Source organism: Phoenix dactylifera, unplaced genomic scaffold (genome assembly GCF_009389715.1).
Source record: "Phoenix dactylifera cultivar Barhee BC4 unplaced genomic scaffold, palm_55x_up_171113_PBpolish2nd_filt_p 000982F, whole genome shotgun sequence".
Classification (NCBI taxonomy): domain Eukaryota; kingdom Viridiplantae; phylum Streptophyta; class Magnoliopsida; order Arecales; family Arecaceae; genus Phoenix; species Phoenix dactylifera.
The window spans coordinates 122,046-141,034 of NW_024068338.1; the positions used below are offsets into that span (position 1 = coordinate 122,046).

The 18,989-nt window shown below is 46.1% G+C and overlaps 1 protein-coding gene across 3 annotated transcripts in view; it reads right to left on the reverse strand.

Annotated features, from left to right (window-relative positions):
- Nucleotides 1-17,620, reverse strand: part of LOC103695481 — a 36,138-nt gene extending 18,518 nt beyond the window's left edge. The window contains exons 1-3 of one of the 3 annotated variants that reach the window (XR_005509393.1): nucleotides 17,286-17,620; nucleotides 5,381-5,595; nucleotides 4,903-4,980 (exon numbers count right to left, since the gene is read on the reverse strand). Coding sequence is in view for 1 of the 3 variants with exons in the window: in XM_008776822.4 (XP_008775044.2) it covers nucleotides 17,286-17,429 (144 nt within the window). In the remaining 2 variants the exon portion in view is untranslated. The remainder of the gene's footprint in view (nucleotides 1-4,902; nucleotides 4,981-5,380; nucleotides 5,596-17,285) is intronic. The other 2 variants (XR_005509394.1, XM_008776822.4) reach the window with 2 other exon arrangements.
- Between the last annotated feature and the right edge of the window lie 1,369 nt (nucleotides 17,621-18,989).

Consider the following 18,989-nt stretch of genomic DNA (forward strand, 5'->3'; position numbering starts at 1 on the left):
AATGCATCATGTAACTCATCAACAGTAAAATCACAGTCAAGTTCAGAATCTACCTCATCGTCATTGGCCATATGACATATTTGGGCCATGTCTTGATGATCTTCGTCCTCTGAACTTGAATCCTCACTCTCACTCCAATCGGCCATAAAATTCTTCTTTTTCAGTTTTCTTGCCATCCACTTCAAATCTGGGCAATCTATCTTATAATGCCCGGGTTTGTTACACTCATAGCAAATAGGGGTTTCTTTCTCCTTTTCTTTGTCCTTACCCTTTTCTTTGTCCTTACCCTTCTCTTTGCTTGAGTTACCTTTAGAGAAGGGCTTCTTTTTATGGAATCTATTTTTACCTCTCATAAATTTTCTGAATTTTCTCCCAAGTGCTGCCATCCCTTCCTCATCAATATCTTCATCGTCATCTGAGTCTTCTGATTCAGATTGTTGTCTAGGGGTGGTAGTCTTTAGGGCAAGGGGCTTTCTTCTCTTGACCTCATCTTCTGAGTTTTGCCTCATTGTCAACTCATGGGTCATGAGTGACCCTAGAAGCTCCTCTAGCTGCAGTGCGTTGAGGTCCTTTGCTTCTTGTATGGCGGTTACCTTGGCCTCCCAATTCCTTGGTAGAGACCTGAGAATTTTACGCACCAAATCAGAGTTAGAGTAAGATTTTCCTAAACTTTTGAGTCCATTTATAATATCAGTAAAGCGAGTGAACATATCAGTTATGGATTCGGTAGAATCCATTTTAAACAATTCATATTTATGTACTAATATATTTATCTTTGACTCCTTGACTTGATTGGTCCCTTCATGTGTGACCTCAAGTCTATCCCAAATTTCTTTGGCAGTGGAGCAAGTGGATATTCTATTGAATTCATTTACATCTAAAGAGCAATAAAGTATGTTTATAGCTTTTGCATTCAATTGTGCTAGTCTTCTATCATTTTCGTTCCAATCCATTTCTGGTTTGGGTATGATAGTGCCTTCTATATTGAGTGTGGGTGTGTGAGGTCCTCTAGTGATTACTTGCCATACCTCATAATCTGAAGCTTGAATGAATATCCTCATCCTAGCTTTCCAATATGCATAATTTGTGCCATTGAATAGAGGTGGTCTATTTGTGGATTGCCCCTCACTCATTGCACCTCCCACTTGGGTTGTCATGATCTTTAACTCTTGATGGTTAGATCAATGAGCACTATTAGAGCACCTCGCTCTGATACCACTTGTTGCCCAAGGTGACAATCCAAGAGGGGGGGGTGAATTGGTTTCTTTTAAACTTTTGGTGCTTTTAAAAACTTTCTTAGTTAAGTGCGGTAGATGCTTTCTTAGGCTATTTGAGTGAGTTATGCTAATGCAATATAGAAGATAAAGCAAGAGAAAATAGAGGCACAAGCACAATGCAAACACCACAATATATAGTGGTTCGGTGCTCTCCTTAGCACCTACGTCCACTCCCCAAGCGTACCCTTGGGATTTCACTATAATCACGCGGATTACAGTTGGATTGTTTTCCGGGCTCACAATCCAAAAACCTAGTTGGTTTTACGGGCTCACCAACGAACCTATACACTTGGTTTTGCGGGCTCACCAAGAACCTTGTTGGTTTTGCGGGCTCACCAACGAACCTATACAACTTTGGTTTTACGGGTTCACCAAAAACCTTTGTTGGTTTTACGGGCTTACCAACGAACCTTTACAAAGAGTTTAAGCAAATGAAAATAAAAGATTTAACTCCTAAATGAGCATATAAGACAATATGAACAATGAAGAAGAGTTAGAAAGAAATTATCGCTTTGAAGTCGCTTGGCTCTTCTTTGTCAAGGAAGCTTCACTCTTCAATGGGGGAAGGAGCTCTTGATGCCTCTTTGAATCTGCTCAATCCCTTTCTTTGATTTTTGAATGAAGCTCTTGATGAAGAAGATTAGGGCTCTTTGGTTTTCTTGTGTATTCTTTGATTTCCCACTCAAAAGTTGTTTCTCTCTGATGAATAGTGCCCTTTAAATAGCCTCCCACCTTCTTTGGTCAAGCCCCATCCGTCAGATTTGAAAAACTAGCCGTTACAAGCCTTGGAAAAGACAAAAAGTACATCTGCAGAACTAGCCGTTACTGTTCAGCCCGTGGTTGGGTCGGCTCAACCTGTCCTTGGGTCGACCCAACTTGGCCTTGGGTCGACTCAAACATTCCTTGGGTCGACCCTCTCAGAGAACACAGAAACATGAATTTCAAACTTCCTTCACTTGGGTCGACCCAACCATTCTTTGGGTCGACTCAAACTTCACTTGGGTCGACTCAACTTCTTCTTGGGTCGACCCTCTCAGTAATCCCAGAAGACCATTTTCTGTCTGTCTTTCTGTCTTCCATTTGGGTCGACCCTCTCAGGGTTTGGGTCGACTCAAAGTTTACTTGGGTCGACTCAACTTCTTCTTGGGTCGACCCTCTCAGTAATTCCAGAGAACCAATTTCTGTCTGTCTTTCTGTCTTGCCTTTGGGTCGACCCTCTCAGGGTTTGGGTCGACTCAAGCTTGGGTCGACTCAACCACTGTGTGGGTCGACCCTCTCAGTGAATCCAGAGAACATTTTTCCTTTGTGTTTTGAGGTTCTTTGGAGGTTGGGTCGACTCATGCTTACCTTGGGTCGACCCAACTCACTGTTCATTTGTGCTGTTTTTGCAGGAGTGTGCCAGATGATTCCTTGAAGTGCCGGGGTCGACCCAATCAACCTATGGGTCGACTCAATTCACACTTTGCTGCAATCTCAAGGTTAGATCCATCCAAATGAACAAGACCATATATATACTTTCAATTAAGCATATGTACTGAGAGTAATGAACTTATAAATGAAGTATCAATTTAACTTATAGCATGCTTTAAATAATTGCTTGTTAATCATCAAAATAACACCATCATCCTCAGATAGCAAAGTTGATGATATTGGAAAAAAGAGTGAGAACAAGTGAAGATCACTGCAAATAGGATGCTCACACCCTTCTGGAACAAACGATAAAGGATTGGAGTTATTTACCAAAAGCAGCTGTGGTACGGGGGTGCAAGTATGGCGAAGGGGCTCCTATGATTTTTTTTTTTTGCAAAAAAAAAAAAGAAATGCTTAGGAAGCAGGTGCAAGTATGAGTTTCCAAGATGATTAGAAAGCGGATATGCCACCTTAATAGAAGATTCCTTCTAGTAAGGATTGGAGCAAGATTGATGTTTGATGAGCTCCATTTAAAGTGACTGTATGAAAACTTTCACACAACATTGGAATCCCTTCTCATGGATGGCTCATCCTTTGTGCATGCATAGGTTGGAACATCTCTCCATTCTCTACGTGCAACTTAAAAAGTAAACTCAAGGACATGTAAAAGGGCTTCAAGAATGGGCTCCTTTGTCAGCTCATAGGAATAGGCTTTATTGTGAGTCTAGTTTGATATGCCTATTAAGTAGGGAAAAGGGCTTATGGGCCAATTTTCAGTCCTGATACGTAGCTCATTAGCTACCTTGGGTGTCAAACTCCCTTTATAGGTGAGAATTCATTCTCCAATTCATGCTTCTCTATAACGAGAGAGATCTGCTCCATCATAAGTGGCCAAGACATCACAATAGGAAGCATAGTTTTGTTGATTCTCTATAATAAGCTTAGGAACTTTGAAAAGCCGATCCAGCCTCTATTTGAGCTTGTTCTTTGCCGAGGTGAATATACACTAAATCACCTTCCTTATGATATCAAAAATCTATAGGGATGTGTCTCTTCACCTCACATCTCACAGATTACTGTCATCCAAATAACAAGAAACCATAAACAACTTCCTTTTTCTGAATACCAAAAATATACTAAATAAAGATGGGACAAGAAAGAAGCACAAGAAAGTAAACTATGGATGATCCTGTAAATAACCTCTAGGTATGAAATTCTATCAACATCTTCTAATGGTCATTAATTGGATGACCATTACGCTCGATTAATGCTTACACAAAAAATGACAAACTTTATGTCCTGCTTCAATATTAGTTTGTTTCTAAGGTCATTTCCTTGAAATTGGAAGTACACTTCAGTCTCTTCTCATGACTTTCACTCAACTCTTTTGTCTCCCCATCAAAATTTATAAAATCCAATCTCTCGGAAGTGAGCAATACTAAGATAAACTGAATATCAGTTTATGTTGGTTGAGATAGGAAGATATTAAAGTAGAACCCAAGAGATGCTCAAGTAATCTCCTTTGCAATCTTATACCCAAGTTATTCTGAGAAAATATGGAAAAGAGCCCCTTGTATCCATCAAGGTGTCACCTCCCACAACCAAGGACTCTATGATCTACTCATGCTATTTGAAGATCTGTCCTCAATCTAAACCATTTAATATTTAGGACAGCAATTACCATATTTATATAATGTTTCCATTCTTTAATTCTCAGCTTCATCATTGTATTACTTGTGATCTGCATAACCAACAAAATTTGAATCATAATTCATCATACATATGTATGATATATCTAATATTATAAACTAGGTAAAGCCACTATATTTCTATCCTTGCTGCAAGAGCATTCTCTGCATCCACTGCATATTTCTAGACTTCCACAATAACTAAACTCTTAGTATGTTCCCCACTCAACATATTGTTTGAGATCGTCTTAAAATCCCATTATCCTTCAAACACCATCATCCTTACCAGAAACCAATAATCAGTAGTCTCTCACATATTTCTTTGCTCTTTTTCAAATATCTTGCTCAACAACTTTGTTTTCACTATTATCAAATGATACATACATCACCAAAAAGGTCAAAACAACTTTGATAATATAAAAACACCAACTTTAATAATATAGAAACACTCAAATAACCTGTTTCTTTGAAATTTGGTTAGAAAAGCACAAATAAGATGTTCCAAAAACAGATACAAAGGAGTATACCTGCTTCTGAAGTCTTTACCTCCTTGTTGACTCCCTATTCGACTGCTTCGTTCTTTGCCTCTTAAGTTCACTCTCTTCCTGTCAAGATAAGAAACAAGTAACTCATAAAACTGAAAGTTAAAAAGAGGTGGCATATTGGGCACTATCCTTTAAACTCGGAACGACAAGAATATTTTGCTAGAGTTTTGAGTTCAAATGATTTGACAGACTTCTAACCATGGAATGCCGTACCGGCCGGTACGGGCCGGTACGTACCGGTCCGGTCCTAGACCGGTACCGGAACGGATAAAAAACCGGTATTTTTCGGTTTTTTATCCGAACCGGCCGGTACGGGCCCGTACCGGCCGGTTCGGGCCCGTACCGGCCGGTTCGGGCCCGTACCGGCCGGTTCGGAGCCCGTACCGGCCGGTTCGGAGCCCGTACCGGCCGGTACGGACCGGACCGGACCGGTACCGGTACGGCGGACCTTGCTTCTAACCCTTCTTATCATCATCCAGCTCTGTTCAGGCACAAGCCCTTTCTGTCCAGCCATCATATACGAAGATGCTACGGCTTGAATAGTGGTAGGCCATGGTAATACTGCCCTCCCTTTATCTGAAACTGGGACTTTTGTAGCAGGCCTCCTACCACTTTGAGATGATTCAGCAGTAGCATTGTTGTATCGAGTAGAACCAGTATGCTGGATACTTCCTCCTAAGCAAGCCCAAATAAAACTTTATCTGATCTAGAATAACATAATCAAGTAAGGCATGCTATCTAATCATTGATCTCATGCTTTAATAAAAAAAAGGCATTGATCTAATGGTGGAAATTAAAGCTAATAGTCCATAGGATTTATAGGTTACATGGCTTGGTATCGACTAACATGAGCTTCATCAATTGGATATGGATGATTTATGTCTCAAATTGAGACAATTCCGAGTCCCAAAACTCCACCACATTCTCAAAACACTAAGCAATTAGTTTAGATCCAACTAATATGAGCCTAAAATTCCAGGTAGAGATTATAGCATTCAGAACCAATCCAAAACCCCACTTAATCATGATTCAGTGGGCTGAGGCTAGGTCCAAAACTTACAGTCAAAAACTATTTAGGGCACCTGACCCATTACACTTATAATTTGCCACTATCCAGGTTATTATTGATGGTGATAAGAAAGAGATTGTTGCTCCCTCTTCTCAATGGGTGAGGAATAGTGATCTAAATTGAGAATTGATATTGTTATTTTATGAGCAACAACATTTACAACGCTTTGGAACAAAAAGTACATAAGTTTTGTTGGTTTCCTACCTATGCATCAAGTGGACATGATGTCAAGAAGGCCAATTTTAAAAATAAAACATATGGTATGACATATATATTGCAACACCCATCACCAATGACAACCTAAACATCTGACATAAACACAAGAACTAAATGTCAATTAGTTCAGATACAAGATCTCTTAAATTTTTCAGAATTTTTTAGGCATTTTGATACTAAAGACAATGATCAAGAATGATGATCTTTAATTAAATAGACTGTCATTCATTTTGTATATATATTTTTTGGTTCTTGTCCTATGAATAGCATCCTAACTTTTTATGATAAGGTCGATATAGTATAGATAAAATTTGATTTGTAATAAATTAAAGATATTAGATAATACTAGCTAGCAAGTGGCTGGTTATTAGAGAATCTCCATGGTACAAAAAATGAAATTCAAAAAGAATATATACCATCTCGAACTATCTTGTTAATATTTTTCTTACGAATAGCAAAATACTTCTGAATTTGAAAAAGAAATTATAGTATGAGAAAATATATTGCCACAACATAGATATTTCGGGGCCTTGACGAATGGCCTCCCTTCCGAGTCAGATTTTTTCCGGAATTTTTTCTTAATGAGAAATCATCTTGACTCAACCTTTTTACTTATACACCAATAAATTCTTAGCCAGAAAGAATAACAAAAAAAAAAGAAAAATAACATGAATCCAGAGTGAATTGGATGCGGCATGTACATAGTTCTAAGCACTTCAATAGCACTACATGTATCATCAAGTAATAATACATCAGTCCTTAACTCCTACTGCAACACATGGCCATTAAGTACCTACAGGTCAGTGCTTGACGAACCCTGGCTTTCCATGTCACCGCTGCTCAATGTTCATTTCATGCCATCAGCACATTTAAATACCGAAACCAAAACAAGGAGGATTTCCAACTAATCCAAAAGAACTCTGATGGGGGAAAAAGTGGACCACCCCACAAAATACAATTAAAGCACCTGAATCCGACGGCAGGCATAATCCCAATAAGGATGGCCTCGGCAAGTACAACATCAACAAGCACGGCCTCAACAAACATGACCTCGGCAGGCACGATATCAACAAGTACGACCTCGGCTGGCACGGCCTCGGCAGGCATGGCCTCGGCAGGAACGACCTCAGCACGCATGATCTCGGCTGAGCAAAGCCCTATCGACCTCGAGCCGACCCCGACTCCATCAATAGTCAAGCCGGTCCGCCTAAGGAAAAGACCGTCAAATCCTCCATATCCGGGATCAAATCCCGCAATCTCCGCCTCAACGGCTATCAATATTTGAATTCACGCAATCTCAACTGATCGCCAGCTAGCCTGAAATCTCGGACCGTTTAAGATAACTCATTTAAACCAAGATTTGCGCAATCATGCTCGATTGCGTGTAACCGCTACACCCCCTCCTATAAAAAGAGGGAAGCTCTAGAGGGAGGATCTTCTCCCCTAGCCAAAAAATATCTCTCCATTATCTCCATTATCCCCAAAGTCCCTCTCTGACTTAAGCATCGGAGGGCCTTCGCCGAAACCCCCGGCCAAAGCTTCTTGCAGGTCCGCCGGAGACATTCGTCCGCCACCGTGCCGGTAGCAGAAGCACCTCCTCCTCGGCTTGCGGTCACCCCCGGGTCTATTTTTCAGCAACAGTTGGCGCTAGAGGAAAAGTCCGCGTCGTGATCATGAGACTAAGGAGCAGAGGAGCTTCTAATGCCTCCCGGCATCGTGCACCAAGCCCTGGGCGCTCAGTCTAGAATCCACCGCCAAGGCGTCCGGCAGATCAAGTTTCGCAAATCCAACCTGAACAGTTCAATGTGCTGGTGTAGTAAGTCCAAGCACTAGCCACTGCAGTTCAAAGTCTGCAACAAGTGGGGGCCCCACTTGTGCCGCCTCCACGAGTCCACATCCGATCGGCACTCCCTTCAGATGGGCCTGTCTTCCTAGGTCGTGATCCCCATGGTTCCTTAAGGATCAATAATGGGAAAAGGCGCCGTCACCAGGGTTCTCCCCGGGCGTCCCCCCAGGGGGAGCCACCAAAGAGTTGCCAGGATAGGAGGCCACAGCCTTCTGAAGCTGGATCGACCCTGGGTCATTCAGTACCAGGACGGACCACCACGGCGACTTTCCAAGGCGGAGAACTCGACAAGAAGGTCGAAGAGCTCAAGCGGCAAATCGAGGTACTCCGACATCAAAGAGTAAGGCGTGAGAAAGACCCTGATTTTACCACCAAGTCGCCTTTCTCCTGCCTCATCGAGGACGAGCCAATCCCACCGAGATTCAAGATGCCCCAGATAGAACCATACAATAGGACAACCAATCCACTGGATCATCTGAAGAGTTATAGAGCCTTCATGGCACTGCAAGGATCCTTGAAGGCCCTACTATGCAAGGCCTTCTCCGCAACCTTCTAAGGAACTGCCCGGCTTTGGTTCTCCGGGCTAAAGCCAAGCACCGTGTCCTCTTTTGAGCAGCTCGGCAGGCAGTTTGCGGCCAATTTTGCCGCCAGCCGGCGCCAGCGGCGAACATCGGATTCTCTTCTCAACATCAAGCAAAAGGAAGGAGAATCCTTGAAAGACTACATCGACTGCTTCACCGCCACTACTTGGGAGGTCCGCGAGCTCGATCAATCAATCGCCATGTCGGCATTAAAGACGGGAGCTCGGTCTTACAAGTTTCTCTTCTCCATTGAGAAGAATTTTTCTGCCGACTTCACGGAAATGCTGGCCCGAGCTCGAATGTATGTAAAAGCTGAAGAGACCATGGCGGCGAGACGCTGTCGAACGACCCTCGAAGGGGCAGAAGAGGCGTCGCGAAGAGCGCGGCCGCCCAAGGAGCCGATCACCTCACCGCGAGAAGAACTTGCCTCGATTGAGGAGCCCGCCTCGCCTGAGGCCGCGGTCCCGACCGAGATCACCGCCTCAGCAGAGAATACCACCAGGGAGGTACGGAAACTATACTCCTCTCACTACTACTCGGTCCCAGATTTCATCTGGAAGTCAATAATTTGCAGGTTTGGGCTCCCCCCTGTCCTTATATCCGACAACGGCCGACAATTCGACAATGCCCACTTTAGAAAATTTTGCTCCGAGCTCGGCATCGACCATCATTTCACCTCGGTCGCTCATCCCCAGACTAATGGAGAAACGGATGTGACAAATCGAACAATCCTTCAAGGGCTTAAAGCCAGACAATGGGTCAAAGACCTCTACCACATTCTCTGGGCCTACAGAACCATATTCTGAAACCCTACCGGCGAAACTCCATTCAACCTAGCCTATGGAACGGAAGCAGTCATCTCTTTGGAGATAGGGCTTCCATCACCAAGGGTGGAGAGCTACGATGCAGCTTCAAATTCACCGCGACTCAGAAACAATCTAGACCTCTTCGAAGAAATAAGGAAAGTCGCTCGAATCCACATGGCGAGATATCAACAGAAAGCGGCACAATATTACAATTCTAGGGTGAAAGTCAAGCTCTTCAAAGCAGGTGATCTCGTCCTGAGGAAAGCCGAAGCCTCTCGACCTACAGAGCAAAGGAAGCTTGCCCCAAATTGAGAAAGACCATATCGAGTTGCTCGGGTCCAACGGCCCGGAGCATACAAGTTGGAATCCCTCGATGGAACACTCATTCCCTGAAGTTGGCACTTCGAGAACCTCTGGATGTATTATCAATGAAGCCCTTTTAAGGGTCTCCAATGTTTGAAAATCTAACCAATAAGGCATTTTTCAAAGATTTCTCCTAACTATTCGAAATTTCTTCTAATGATGATCTGCTTGTGAACCCCAGGAGGTCCTCAAAATGTCTCGGGCACTACCTAATGACGTCCCGACCAAGCTCGGGATGCCCTGCTGCGTCGACCGCGAGCCAAGTCCCCCTCGACCTCGGGTACAATCTAATGACGTTCCGACCAAGCTCGGGACGCCCCGCTGCGTTGACCGCGAGCCAAGTCTCCCTCGACCTCGGGTACTACCTAATGACGTTCCGACCAAGCTCGGAACGTCCCGCTGCGTCGACCGCGAGCCAAGTCTTCCTCGACCTCGGGTACTACCTAATGATGCTCCGACTAAGCTCGGGACGCCCTGCTACATCGACCGCGAGCCAAGTCTCCCTCGACCTCGGGTCTACCTAATGATGCCCCGACCAAGCTCGAGATGCCCCGCTGCGTCGACCGCGAGTCAAGTCTCCCTCGATCTCGGATACAACCTAATGACGTCCCGACCAAGCTCGGGACGTCCCGCTGCATCGACTGCGAACTAAGTCTCCCTCGCCCTCGGGTACTACCTAATGACGCCCCGACTAAGCTTGGGACGCCCCACTGCGTTGACTGCGAGCTAAGTCTCCCTCGACCTCAGGTACTACTGAATGAAGATCCGACTACAGTTCGGGATGCCTAAGGCAGATACTATGGGTCGAAGGGCACTCAAGTTCCAACAGCCGAATAGTAGCCCGGCCTCGACCCGCACTACAACTAGATCCGAGCCTGAAGACTTAGTGAAATTCTTCAAAAAAAAAACACCGGAATCACATTCGAAAACGAACGACGCGCGAAGTCCTGCCCAAACAATCGAAGACAAAGGATTCGTCGAAAACACAAGAGACAAGTTCAAAAATACAAGAGAATTGAAGAAAATATGTTATTTATTGATGAAGAGCCCTGAGGCCTAATAATAAGGACACTGACTCTGAAGTCGGCCCGCTTAGCCGAACAATAGATCTAGCGGCCGACCTCACTTACAAACAACAACAAAAGAAAAAAGAGAGAAAGCAGCAAAACTTAAGACCGCCCCTGAAGTGGAGGCCCTGGCGCCTGTCACGCCCCGAGCCCGGAGCGCGGCAGACGCTGCACGCCCGCACGGCGGGGCGCACAGGCGTGCAAGGCAGCAGATCATATCGGAGCAAGTACAGATGTTCAAAACTTATTTAAGGATTAATCACAGATGCTTAAAATTGACATAAATAATTAAAGTCATTCAAAAGCAGTCTTACAAAATTCCAAAATAACATTTGCTAACATAATTCAAATGTCCAAACTAATCTAACTAAAATGCCAATAACTGAAGAAAACATCGGAAAATCTAACGCACTTCCCAATCCCGTGCGATCAATCCTCTGGATCTGAAAAACAGAGAAAATAAAATAATGAGCTACACTAGCCCAGTAAGCAACAAAATACCCCAAAGTGGGGTCAGAGCATATCAGATCAAAATATAGGATAATGTCTGGAATAAATCATAAATAACATCGTTTTACTGTTTTCAAAACTTATTATCATTTTTCCAAAAACTCTGATACCAGAATCTCAACATAATAGGCTACGGCCACGTAACCCAGTGGCATGGGTTGCACAAGATGCCAAACACCACTATTATTAAGCACCGGTGGTACGGTGTCCAAATACCACTATTCTAATCACCGGTGGTACGATGTCGAAACCGGTTCCTCATATATTACAAGTCGACAGGTCCAACGTATAATCTCCATTGGCGGGGCCAGAACAGAACAGAATAGGTCATAGCCATGCTGAGAATGCATATATACAAAAATAGATTTCATAAATTGTCTAATCATATTTTACGGATTTCAGAGCATTTAACATAATTTTCAATAAAATTCAACAAGCCTGACCCAATTTACAGAATACAAAATATATATCAAAATTTAATCAATTTATGAAATAATTTAAAATTACACTTGAAGTATTAAGTTACTTACCTCTTCTCGCTTAACTCCTACTTCAGGCAGGCGGATCATGTTCACCTGTTTAAATTTAACTAATTCCTTTGTTAATTTCGGAGCAAAGCAGAACTAAAAATAATACTATTGGACCCCCAACAGGGCCCCCAAGGTTGGCCTCTAATTGGTTTATTTATACCATAAAAATTCATTTCAGGGGCCAATACCTAATTATATAGTACTATTTCGTATAAAGCTTGAGTAAAGGGACCAAACAAATATAGTTGGGGACCTTTATGTAATAAATCTTTCCTATAGGGATCAAATACAAATTACAGAAGACCCTTTTGTTAAATAATATACTGCCAAGGGCTTAACTGCAAAATTCCATTTATTGGCCAAACGGGTTCGGATTTCAGGTATCGGGTTTCGAGTTTCGAGTTTTGGGTCGGGTTTCGAATTTTCGGGTTTCGGATTTCGGATTTCGGATTTCGAGTTTTTTTTAACCGGGCCCAAGTCGGGCCCACGGTGAACCGGGCCCAAGTCGGGCCCACGGTGAACAGGGCCCAAGTCGGGCCCACGGTGAACAGGGCCCATGCTTGGCCCTGTTCGGCCCGTAGGGGCCTTCTTCCTCCCCAAACCCCCACGGATAGGGAAGGAAGAGGAGGAAGAAGGGAAATGGGGGGGAGGAAGGGGGGCCGGCATGATGGCCAGCCTGGGTGGCCGAAGGCCATCCCTCGATCGACGGCAAAGTGTCGTGGTGGCTCGGCCATGAGAAGGAAATGAGGGCATGCTTAGTTCGGTATAGAATAAAGAAAAATAGAGGGACAAGGACGAGAACTCACTGGCGAGTGGAGGAGAGGCAGATCCCGGCCACTGCTGTCCGATCTGGCGGTCAGGCGGCGGTGGCGCTCGGAACCGAGGGGATGGATCTTGGAACAGGGGATGCGGAAGAAACCAAAGAAAAACTCCAAAGAAAGAAGAAGGCCCGGGTGGAGGAGCTTGATTGCGGTCACCGGAGGAGGAGAAGATGGAAGAAGGTGGGGAAGAAGGAGAAGCAGGGAATAGAGGGGGGAGGAGAGAAGATGCTCGGTGGAGGATCCAAGGGAGGAGAAAAGGGGGGTTTTATAACCCCATTTCAACGGCTCTCCGCCGCGAAAATCGCGGCAGTGGGACGAAATCAACGGCCGCTCATGCGGCCGTAGGGTGCCCATGGAACGACCGCGGGGCTGCCGCATAACGCCCGCGGCTCCCCGCCCTCGCTACGCCCGAAGAAGCCGGAGGGGATCGTGTCTACGATCCCCTGCTCTGGCCCCTTCCGAAAGGGCCCCAGCCGACTTCAGCCCCGTATCTCACAGCGCCGACCTCGTCGTCTGCTAGAGGAGCCTCGAGAGCCGCTTCAGGGGCATACTCTGGTGCCACCTCAGGTAAAACCTCGTCGGCAGCCTCTGGAGCCATCTCGGCTTCGACCTCAAGAGCCGCCTCGATCTCGGCCCTGACAACTATAGGGGCGGGGCTATCAAGAGTGTTTTCATAATCAACAGCCTCGTCGGCGTCGCCTACAGCGGCCCCAAAAAGACGAGACCGAAGATTGCTAAAGTCAAGCTTGGGGCAAAGCCTTCGCACCTAGGCCCGGAAGTCCTCGGAGTTGCGGATAAGCCCATCAACCGCCTCTTCCTCGAGCTCCTCTCGGTACTTGGCCAACTCGCGGGAAATTTGCACCGCGTTCCGAGCTTCCTCCACTGCCTTCTTCTCTCGAGCCTCAAGCTGCTCGATCTTTAGACGAAGGATCCCCACCTCGTATTTTGCCCAGCGAGCTCAGACTGGGCGTCAGCCAGGCGCGCCTCGGCAGCACGGAGAGTCGACTTGGTGAGGGCGTGTGAGGCTTCCTCCTCAAGGCGCTCGGCCTGGAGTTTGAGCTCGGATTCGAGGGCCTCCGCCCTTGTGCTAGATTCCTTCCACCTGGCCTCATCCTCGGTGAGCTTCTTCTCTGCAACCTCCTGCCCTCTCTGGCTCCTCCAGAACTGGCTCTGGTAGTCAGCCATCGCGCAGACTAACACGTCAATTTCATGGAGGTGCTGAAACGAGGAGTAGTAAAAGTTAGCTGAGATTAGAAACTTGGAAGGATATGAAAGTGAAAACATGAGAAAAGCTTACTCGGATGGCAGAGCAGTAGGCCTGACCAACAAATTTGCTGACCCCACCGGCTTTGAGCTCGGCTCGATCAGCTGGAAGCAGCGCGCAGCGGATGACCTCGCGGGCAACTTCGGTGTTATGGAGTGCTAAGTCGTCCTCACAGATCGACCACTCGGGGCAGTAGGGCCTCCTCTCAGGGCGATCTTCAACCCTTGAAGAGCTCGGAAGGTCGGATCTCGAAGAGCTCGGCAAAGGAGCGTGGGAAGAGCTCGGGACCCCGAGGCCGCTACCCGACTCGGGTCCCGAGCACCGTAGACGAATGATTTTGCGGACTGTAAAAGGGTCTGCGGACAGGAAAGCGCAGGCCGATGGTTCCTCTACGGCCTCAGAGGGGGTTGCGCGCTTGGCAGGAGTTACGCGCTCGGCAGAAGGAGCCTCTTCCAATCTAGGCTCCCCTACTTTCTTCCGGTTGCTCTTCCGAATGAGCTGGGGGGCCTCAGCCTCAAGATCTTCAACCTCCACCGGAGCAGAGGTCGAGGCCAGCCTAAGCCTCCCCTTAGGCATGGGGCGAGCTCCGCCTGCCTCGGCTGCCCTCTTATGGTACCTGGCGAGAAGGGCCTCGTTGCTGGACACCATCCTTGTGATCTCTGAAAAATAAAAAAATTTCAAGTCTCAGACTAGCTCCAAAAGGAGAAAAAAGTATAGAAAAGCAGAAGAAAAACAAAGGACGACAAAATGAAGGGAGGAGCAGTACAACCGCCGTTACCCTCAGGGCGTGCCGACGTTCACTAAGGTCACCTCGCTCAGAAGGTCGTTCAGAAGGATGTCCCCCTCCAAAGTGCGAAGAGCATCAAGGATTTCCTGCTCATTCGCGATGAGTTCGGGGGTCTTGTTATTGGCCTTGAGTCGTGACAGGTCCCATGATGGATCAAACCCCCACGAATGCTCGGAGGAAAGAAAGAAAAATTTTTCCTTCCACCCACGAATGAAGGAAGGAGCATCTCGGAAGAATGGCCGACCTCCCCGAAGGGCAAAGTACAACCATTCTCCATCCGCGGGGTTCGATTTCAGCATGAAATACCCACGGAAGATATTTACCGAGGTCGGTATTCTATTAGCCAGGCAGAGGGACAGGAAGTCGATAATCGTCCTCCATGAGTTTGGAGCGAGCTGCGCCAGGACAAGACAATACATCATCAGCAGCTCGTTCACAAACTCGTGCAGGGGGCATCTCAGACTGGCCCGAAGTGTCTCCCAGTACACTCCAATCTGACCTAGGGGGTCTCATGACCCGATCCTCCGGCCCCGCGAGCTCGAAAGTGAACCCGTGCAGAAAGGAGAACTGGGTCCAAATCATGCCCAGTTCTTCCTCAGTCAGGTTCGATCCGACTCCATCCGGGCCATGGCCCACCTCTAGCTCGACCTCCTTCCTACCGGAAGGAGCCCTAGCAGAAGATGAAGCGTCGCCCGACATTTGTCCCACTCACGAATTCAACAAAAAAAAAGAGGAAGGAGGATGAAAAAGAAAAAGCAAGCCTCCGAGCAGGCGTGAGTGGGAGACCTACCATGGTCCTTGCCGAAAGCACCGACAGCTAGAAATGGGAAGCCAAGAAGAACCTCCAGAAAATACTCAAAGGCACCTTCGGGGAAGATTGGACTACAGTCGGAGGAAAGTAAATGGAGAAAAAAGAAGGTAAAGGCTATGGCGGTCAAATAAAGATCCTTAAGGCTAAACTGGGATTTATATAGACCATCCTAATAGATCGGATCGATAAGAGCAAGTCGCGCCTTCCATCCAAATCATGCCATGTGCCAGCCTCGGAGATCGGCCCAGCGTATCAACCTGGATCGCCGCTTTAATGGCGGAATGGGAGCAGCCGTCTCTTCGAATACTGGAGTCCCATTATGAAGTCGTAGCATAAATCACCTCAAAAAACAAAAAGCCACCTCGCACCTTCATTAAAAATATTCAAAAGCGCCTTTTCCCCTCCTTTCAAAGCGACAAAATGATTGGAAGCCGCCTAACCTCATCAGCATGGTAGAATTAGCTACTTCCTTCGCCCGAGCTAGAAAATGGCTCGAACCGGAAGTCGGGGGTAGTGATAGGGAAAAAATTGGACCACCCCACAAGATACAATTAAAGCACCTGAATCCAACGGCAGGCGTAATACCAATAAGGATGGCCTCGGCAAGCACGACATCAACAAGCACGACCTCAACAAACATGACCTCGGCAGGCATGACCTCGGCAGGAACGACATCAACAAGCACGACCTCAACAAACACGACCCTGGCAGGAACGACCTCGACAGGAACAACCTCGGCACGTATGATCTCGGCTGAGCAAAGCCCTATCGACCTCGAGCCGACCCCGACTCCATCAATAGTCAAGCCGGTCTGCCTAAGGTAAGGACCGTCAAATCCTCCATATCCGGGATCAAATTCCGCAATCTCCGCCTCAACGGCTGTCAATATTTGAATTCACGCAATCTCAACCGATCACCAACTAGCGCGAAATCTCGGATCGTTTAAGGTAACTCATTTAAACCAAGATTTGCGCAATCACGTCCGATTGCGTGTAACCGCTACCACCCCTCCTATAAAAAAGGGGGCAAAGCTCTAGAGGAGAATCTTCTCCCGTGGCCAAAAAATATCTCTCCATTATCTCCATTATCTTCAAAGCCCCTCTCTGACTTAAGCATCGGAGGGCCTTCGCCGGAACCCCCGGCTAAAGACGTTTTGTAGGTCAGCCGTCTGCTACCGTGCCAGTAGCAGAAGCACCTTCTCCTCGGCTCGTGGTCACCCCCGGGTCTATGTTCCAGCAACAAACTCTACTAAGGCAATCAAAAAAAAAAAAAAAAAGATTCGTATGTCAAAGAGATCAATAGGAAAACAACGCAACCCCATTGAAGCATCATCCTCATTAGGAGAACCTGAAGTTGCCTTTCTCCCATCTCCCCCATTCCAGGATTCTTCTTTAGACTTCTCCGCCAGCCTCCTCCATGCTTCCGCTGCTATGTAGACCTATCCCTAACCACGCTATGAATCAAGGTATGTCTTTCAAGAAACAGAGAAAAGGAGGAAGAACGGAACAATTACTGTGGCTATGGCGGGATGAACACATATTCCGCCATGAGGACCCATTGGACAAGCAATCGGGGTTCCATACGGCGGCATCGGATACTAATAAGGAAACAAGCATCGGAAACCAGGAAAAAAATGGAGAGAGAGTTCTCATCTTTGCGAGTAAGAGGAGAGGGAAAGGTGGTTGGTCACCGACCTGGCTTCCCCAGGGGTAAGGGGAGGAGACGGCGGACGGAGGGCGCAATGCCAGCAGTGCGGCGGAGAAGGTGGCCGCTCCACCGCCGCCGCCAGTGGTGCCGCGGATGTTGGAGGGCTTGGGGTGCTGTTCTTCGATTCCCATGCGGTGAGCTTAGCGGCGCGGCGTCAGGGTTCTGTGAAAGGGGTACGGATCGACGGCTGACAGGGCTCGGGTTTTGAGATCGATGGCAGAGGCCGCGGGGTCTCGCGCCTCGCCCGGCTCTCCGCCTCCCTGTCCCGCGGAGTAGCTACGTGCCCACCTTTAGCGTAGCACCTCTATGGACTACCTCCAAGTTCGGCGACGAAACTTTGTCGGTTTGTGATCGTATATTGCACTACGGTCATAGCGTATCATATTTTTTGCATTGGAGATATTGCCATTTCATGTATAGCAGGGCCATCGTAAAATAAACAATTGACGATGATGACGGAACACATGGATCTGAATGCATGATCATTACAGACAGTCATCATGGCGGAACCCGACCTTGCCACGTTCGTTCTCTGTGCGTAGGAGGATCGGAACCCTTCGGCTGTAGGCTCGATCCACATCCAATGGGCAGGACCGGCACGACTAAGATTCCGACCTCAAGAAGCACCACGTAGAAAAAACTTCAAAGATAAAATAAAAAAAAAAACTATTCTTCTTAATGAGTACGTCTTAAGCCTCCAAATTCCGTCGTAGGCTCGAGTAACAGCCGCATAGCCATTTACAGGCTATCCGGTGCAGGCTTTCCTCCAGATAAAATATGGCTCCACCGTCCACTCAGAAAAGATAGGGGGCATTTTAGGCTGATGAACCCAAAAAAGATGGAATGCATCAAGATTTTCCTCGCTACCAAACCCTCGAGATACGTGCTGGATTTGGTCCTCCTTTGACTCCTTTCCGTTTGTTTGGGAGGATGATGCATGTCACACCTTTCGGACATCCACCGTCCATTTTGAGTTGGATGTGAAGAAGAGATATGCAGCCAGGGGTTAGATCGAGTGTTTTTGTTCTAACACGTATGAAATCTATTTGAAATATATATTGTATTTATTCATATATGATATAATGATGCATCATAAAGTAAGAAATATAAAATAAAAAATATAGCTAAAATCATCTGTAAATTATTTTAATAATACTTTTTGAAAATACCAATGGCATCCAACAAATCCAAATTTACAGTGTAGGTTATATTTTCAAACCAAGTATAAAAGTTACCAACCATAGGTATTTGTTACAACTGTTCGTCCTTTCCTGTCTACCTAAAAATATGCTAGACAGATCGTTGTTAGAACCGATGAACAAAAGTTGAATTTAAATTCTACTCTTACCTGTTCTACTCGAAGAATAGTGGTCGTAAGAGGTCGATCCACAGGAAAGCGATTGGAGTTGCTTAAAAATTAAAACGTTCACTCGGATTCAAAATCGATTTTTGAATGATAGAAGAAAAACATTATTTTGAGGATGTTGATGGATTCTCTAGTCTACCGGAGAATGATTTTTAATTGAATTAACTAGAAGACATGTACTTAGATTCAAAAAGCATTTATATATTTAATGAAAAAGAAAGCTCTGGCATAAAATTAAAATGGATGAAACTAAGAGGATTGAAGCAAACATAAATTTCATAAAAGAAGATTTAATATATTGCATAAAAGAAATTAAAATTTCAGC